A 6,639-nucleotide genomic window follows, 5' to 3' on the forward strand; every position below is an offset into this window, starting at 1 on the left:
GCACAACGCGCCCGACCGAAAGCGGGGGGGAGGAGTCCGCGCGGCGCGCATGCGCAGTAGGAGCCTCCGTGCTCTTTTTCGCTCCGCGCCGCTTCTGGCAGGGGGAGGTGGGCGGGACTTTTTTCGCCCCCCTCCTCCCCCTTTCGGCGCATGCGCACTGAGAGGGCCGAGCCAGGGAGGACGGCGGCCGGGGCGGGTCAGGCGCCTCAGCGCGCTGCTCTTTGTCAGGCGGAGGTGGGCGGCGGGGAGAACCGGGGGGGAACCGGGGGAAACCGGGGGGGATCCGGGGGGGATCCGGGCTCCGCTGAGCGCCCTCGGCCTCCCCCAGCGCCTGGTCACGGGTCTTGGGCTCTCTCCGGGGTCAGTGCTGGGCCCTCCCGGCCGGCCGGGCCCGCTGAGGGAGGCGCGGGGCCTGGGCGGGCTTGGGTAGCCCGGGGGGGGCGGGGGGGTTGTGGTAGCCCAAGGGTGGGCTGTGGTAGCCCAGGAGCGGGTGTTGGTGGCCCCCGGGGGTGCAGGGCCGGCTGACAGGGCTGAGCCGGGCCCCGGTCCCGCTCCCATCCGCATCCCAGCTGCAGCGACCCCCCCGCCCCAATCCTAGGCCTCTGCATCCCTCCCCTAATTCTTTTATTCTCTTATAGCACGTTAATAATTCACTGTTTTGTGGTATTTTTTTCGGTTTCGAGCTCTGCTCTGTGTTTTGGAAAAGAGCAGGTCACCATCTATGTCTTGTCTTAACCTCACAAGGTCTCGCAGCAAAGCTAACTGTGGGCTTTCCTCCTGACAGGACAAAGGATCAGTTTGGAGTTTACTCCGTTCCAGCAAAATGGGATCCAAGCAGATTGCCCAGGAAACGTTTGACGATGCCGTGCAGGAAAACATCACGGAATTTGAAATGGATCCGGAGGAGGCAGTGAGAGAGGCTGTGCAGCAGTTTGAGTCTCAAGGTATTGCAGATTAATTCCACTGTTGCAATTCAGTTATTACAGATGGAGGTTTCTCAAAATTTCGGAGAACCAATGTGCAAAGATTGATCATTCAGTGTTGAAATGAAGTCTGTGTAAAGCGGAATGTAGATACTATTAACGCTAACCTAGTTTAACGGAGTAATTATGATTGAGAAACTGCTTTAAGTGAAAGCGCAAGATGTGGTTTTGTGAATGAAATTGAACTTTTTTTTTCCCAGCTGTGATTTAGTCAGAATTAGTTCTCTGTTCCAGGATGTACCTGACAATCAGAGTTAACCAGAACTTTGGCAGCCTTTCAGCATCTTTGTGCATTGATCTATGCTTTATGACGAGCCTGTCTTTGTTGGCTATAGTTAACTTAAATTTTACTTAAGCTCTTGTAACTAATATGAATCTAATTTCTGTTTTATTCCTTTTAGGTGTTGATCTAAGCAATATCGTGAAAGCTGTGCGGCAGCCTGCCTCTGAAAATGGTCAAAAGCAAAAGCATGAAATTTTGCTGGTAGGACTATACTTTTGTGTTGTCTCCTAAAGGTCAGAGTTAACTAAAAGGCTGAGTATTAGACTAAGAATCACGAGACACATATTCTACTGCCTCTGCCCCATTTCTTTGTGAGTTCTTAAACAAGTGGTTAATCCCACGTGATCTCAGAGCTAGAGTCAAAGAGCTGGCTTGTACTTTTCAGTAGCATTATCTGCGTAAGTGCAAAATACCAACATTTCTTGGCTAGGAAACGCGTAATTTCTTTCACAACGTAGAAGCAGATTCTGCTTTTGTCAGGTGTGGTCAAAGCATGGAAGAACTTTAATGAAGGAAATATGAGTAACATAAGTGGGAGCTGTTAGCTAGCTCTTCTGAGGATTGAATACAGTCACGCACCAGCCAGAATTTAAAGTACTTGTGCGTGCCCTTGGCCCCTGTGAAATGTGCTAGTGGGACCCAGTTCCTTTGGTGCTGGTCAGACTGACATTGAGGGATGTTGCGACACTGATGCATGAAGACAAAGCGTTGAAGACAAAATGTTGCTCTAAGAAACAGCTGTTTCTTAGCTATTTCAAATTCATTTGAGGTTTAAAAGCAGGACATTGTTATAAATAAACAAATTTAACCAACTCTAAAGAGCTGTTCTCGTTCCTTCACAGTTCAGATTGAAAAGTAACTCTTGTTCTCTCTCTTTTTTTCTTTTCTTTTGTCTTTTAGACTTTAGATTCCCTTGGGAGATGTGTTGCTGACTCTGATCTCAATGAGATGGCCGAGCAGCTAGTGGTCTTCACTGAGCAGTGCAAAGAGCAGCTGGCTTTCCGCTACCTGGCTGGGCAGAACGGTGCCTACTCTGTGGTATTCTCTGCCTGCCAGTTGGCTTCGGGAGACAGAAATTTAATGCTGAAAGCCTTCTGTACTCTGTCTGCCATCTTGGATGGGCAGCCAGACCTGCTTGACGCTGCTGGTCAGGATCTACTGCTACAAACTCTGAAAGAATATCGAGAGGATGCTGACATGACTCTGGCTGGGATCCGATGCATTCGGCACGCCTGTCTGAAGCACGAGCAGAACCGCCAGGACTTTGTGAAAGGTGGGGTGCTGCCGCTCCTGACCGGAGCCATCGTGCAGCACGGAGACAGCGCTGATGTCGTCCGAACGGCCTCCTCGGCGCTCAGGATCATGACGTTCGACGACGACATCCGTGTGCCCTTTGGTCATGCTCACGATCATGCCAAAATGATCGTGTTGGAGAACGACGGATTAAGGGTGCTCATTGAGGCCGCGAAAGGTACAATTAACCCCCTGGCTGTTGATGTTAATTTGGAATCCTCTGTGCTTTTTTATCTCAAACCTGTGCTTTGCCGTAACTTGAAGTTCCCCAGAGGTGGTTTGGAAATTCGCTACTAACGTGATTTAATTCCTTTGATGAAGTGTGCCCCAAGAGAGAAATACAATGACTGCTCCAGAGCTATCAGCAGCACTAAGGTGACAGTTATCAGAGCTATCTGTCAGTCTCTTTAGGAAGGATTTTACAGCCCAGTGCAGGTTTACAGACACATTATCCCTGCTGAGGTGCTGCATTTCTGCCAGGGAAAGGTATTCTATCAGTCTAGCTACAGAGTGAACAGAATGTCATCTGTGATGATCTGTTTTAATTATAAAGGGGAAGTCACTGTTTCCTGGGGTAGTGTGGCTTTTAATTTTTTAATGAAGCAAACTAAACCACCTTGATTCTGCTAGCAGCTCTGCTTGCTCATACTTACCTCCATTCATCATCTCCTCCACAGCATTCACAGATAACTCCGGTGTTCTCAGTGAGCTGTGTGCCACCCTTTCTCGCCTCTCTGTCAGGAATGAATTCTGTCAAGAAATTGTGGACCTTGGGGGCTTAAATTTCATGGTGTCTCTCCTGGCTGACAGCATTGACCATCCAGTAAGTGAAATAACGTGTACTTGGGGGAGAGGGCGTAATGCAGCAGGTTGTGATTTTTATTTTTTATTTTTTTTAAATCCTGGCTGTGAATAAACCTTAGAATTAATGCATTATTTTAGGTGCACTTAGTGTTGAAATCCAGCCATTGATCCCATTTACCTCCATATTAGAAGCTTTATATGCAGAACTAGATTACATCTGCTCGGTCAGATAAGAACAGAGTAGTTGTGCCCCATACTCACGCACAAGCAGAGCTCTGCTTCCTCCCAGAAAAGCTGAGCTGCTGGGTTTCCACCATTCTAGCTAGAAGAGGTTCAAGAGGGTTGATGTTTTATTCTTTGAACTTTGAAAACCTCTGCCAACTAACAAATTCCTTATTATTGTGCCTAACAAGAAGGTGTACTTGACACGTGAGAATATGAGAATAGTGTTGCTGGGAATTACAGCTGTTCGAGTGGAGTTGCTGGGGGATGTTCTGGGTGGCTTTCGAAAGCCTGTGAAACTTTTTAATTCTGCTTTCTAAGCTTTTTTTTTTTTTTTCTTGCTGAACGCAGGATGTGGTGAAGCAGGTGCTGAGCGCCATCCGAGCGGTTGCAGGTAACGATGACGTGAAAGATGCCATAGTGAGCGCTGGTGGGACCGACCTCATCGTGCTCGCTATAAGCCATCACCTTGCCAACCCTCAGGTATGCAGCTGCTGGGCTGACGGTGACGTCCCTCAGTGGGTGGGAGGGGAGGGCTTTGGGCTGCATAATGTAGCAGCCTTATCTCACATTGTATAGGGGGAACGGCCCACAGCTGTGCTCTTATTCCTGATAAACAGCTTGTGCTGAGAGCAGATATATTCTAAGTACGTTTGTTAAATGATTGCATTTAACAAAATTGTTTTCATAACGTGAACAATGTGCTAAACCCTTGACATCCACTTGACGGAGAGTGGTTAAGTGCATGCTTTGGCAAATACTTTTGTAAATGTAAAGGTATGCCCACCTTACTACATCACTTTTTTTCCTTGTCCTTGAATAAGGGAATAGTGGATAAAATGTTTTATGTTTTGGGACTACAGATTGGATTTCAGTCACTATTGAAATTATTTAAAATCTGTTTTAAGTGACCATATGAAACTTAATTTACATGCAGGAGAAGCAAGATGTTTTAGTGGAGGAAACTAAAAATTATTTAAAAAATCCCTCAAACAGGAAAACAGAATTTGAATGATCTAGTTTTCTTAAAGCAATGTCTTCAGCAATTGAGTTCCTCTTTGCCTTGTAGATCTGTGAGCAAGGTTGTGCAGCGCTGTGCATGTTGGCTTTGCGCAAACCTGAGAACTGTAATGTCATCATGGAAGGCGGAGGGGCATTGGCAGCTCTTCAGGCCATGAAAGCACACCCTCGAGAAGTGGCTGTCCAGGTACCTGCCTTAGAGCTCTTGATTATTCATTCAGGGTTGGTGTTGGTTGTGTTCACTGCTTCGTTTGTCCTTCACTTGATGAACACTGACAAGTTGAGCATGTTGGGCAGATAGTTACAGCATCTAAATGCAGGGCACCCTATGTCTGTCATCCTGACGTAGTCAGAACAAAATTCAGTTTGGGTTTCAAACCCACCTGCTTTCAGGTTCAAGTGACGGTGGAGTGGTTCTCTTGAAGGCATTACTTCTCTTCAAAAGAGCAGGGTGAGGATGGACTCTTTTAGAGCCATCTTGTGCTACTGTGATGCGTCAGAGAGGAGACATTGCCATGTTTTCTCCAGAGTTGACTAAACTCCATGGCAAGGAGTTAGCTTCTGATTTCTCTTTGTGCTCTCCAGAATATTAAAATACCCTAGGAAATATTTTTGAAAGAGCAGCATAAGCTACTACAGCAAAGTGACAGGAGAAGTACATGGAAGAGCATACATGGGGGTGGAAAGGTGGCTCTGCTGTTAAAAAAAATCTTAGTATTATTTAAAGAAGTACTTGGTATTGCCTGGGTGCTGTTGGAACATCAGTAACTCAGACGGAAGCAGGAGGTTTTGTTGCATAAACATCAGTGTAAAATAGCAGCCATGCTTTTGTGTATGGATTTTATTCTCCCAGAAAATAGCATCTCACATTTAGTTGCCCAGAAAACGTTCCTTAGCTGGAGCCAGATCTGCTTTGTGTGTGCCAGCATCCCACTTGGTATTTTCCTGTGTAAGATGCTAATCCCTCTTGTTTTCCTCTCTCCTCAGAAACAGGCTTGCATGCTGATCCGCAACCTGGTCTCCCGGAGCCGGGACTTTTCTCAGCCCATCTTAGAGATGGGAGCTGAGAACCTAATAACAGAAGCTCGTGCAACGCACAGGGACTGTGACGATGTGGCCAAAGCTGCCCTGCGAGATCTTGGCTGCAAAGTGGAGCTCAGAGAGCTGTGGACAGGTCAGAAGGGAAGCCTCGCTCAGTGAATCGTCAGCCCACTGAGCAACGGAGCTTCAGAGCACCTATGTACATGAAGTCTAAGGGGGGGAACGAAGCGGCATGGATTAACTTGCAGTTAAACCGACCTGGAATACCTGATGCAAATGCCTAGCTTGTGAGGCTGCGGTGAACTTTTTATTGGGAGCTACAGCTGAAATGGCTTTGTGCATTCCAAGGCTGCAAACCAGCTCTGTAGTAATCATTCCTTGAATCATCTAATGCCTGAAGATGATCTGCTCCCCCCCCTGTTGTTCTGTATGTTTCTTGTGTACGAGACAGGGCTGTTCCGTGTGCTTTGTTCTATACAATAAGAGCAAAGGTGGATCTCTTCTGACAGGAGCCCGGTGTGTACCATGGCAGCTGGTGCTGGTTTGCTCCTCTGCTCTCTGCCGATGGAGGCCAGCAGCCTGATCTGGTAATGGGAGGGCTGAGGAGGGATCCCATCATTTGTGAATGTGTTCTGTCCTGTTGTGCTGTTCTAACTTATTTTACTGCTGACCATGTTCTGTGTTGCTTCTTTGTTTGGGATTTTCAGCCAACGTGACGTTTTAAACGCAAGCACGTAAGGATTTCTAGTGGTATGGCCAAAACCAACGTGCCTCTTGATGTTGCCATTCGCTTCCAGGAGGAGAGGTCATATTCTGCTCCAGTGAGATGGGCAAATCGGGGGCTGGTAGCGGGGATGGTGATATCAAAGGAGGGACAAACTGGCAGGAAGCTAGTGCTGGGGAGCCCAGGCTTTGGTTACCTCTTAGCAGAGCAGCATTTCCCTGAATCCAAGAGGGCTGTTAGGATAATGAAGAGGCCGTGTGCCTTGTGGT

At 47.5% G+C, this 6,639-nt stretch overlaps 1 protein-coding gene across 2 annotated transcripts; it reads left to right on the top strand.

Annotated features, from left to right (window-relative positions):
• The first annotated feature begins 114 nt into the window (after positions 1-114).
• On the top strand, positions 115-6,320 carry ARMC6 (armadillo repeat containing 6). Of its 2 annotated transcripts, none has more exons than XM_068661320.1 (8): positions 115-234; positions 785-944; positions 1,385-1,467; positions 2,167-2,737; positions 3,237-3,382; positions 3,937-4,068; positions 4,655-4,792; positions 5,593-6,320. In XM_068661320.1, exons 1-8 carry the CDS (start codon positions 151-153, stop codon positions 5,803-5,805), a joined length of 1,527 nt encoding a protein of 508 aa, XP_068517421.1. In that variant the 5' UTR covers positions 115-150; the 3' UTR covers positions 5,806-6,320. The 2 variants fall into 2 exon arrangements, with proteins under 2 accessions (XP_068517421.1, XP_068517422.1); XM_068661321.1 differs by lacking the exon at positions 115-234 and adding an exon at positions 263-360.
• Positions 6,321-6,639: the final 319 nt, after the last annotated feature.

The sequence above is a fragment of the Anas acuta genome, chromosome 26 (assembly GCF_963932015.1).
Source record: "Anas acuta chromosome 26, bAnaAcu1.1, whole genome shotgun sequence".
NCBI classification, from domain to species: Eukaryota; Metazoa; Chordata; class Aves; order Anseriformes; family Anatidae; genus Anas; species Anas acuta.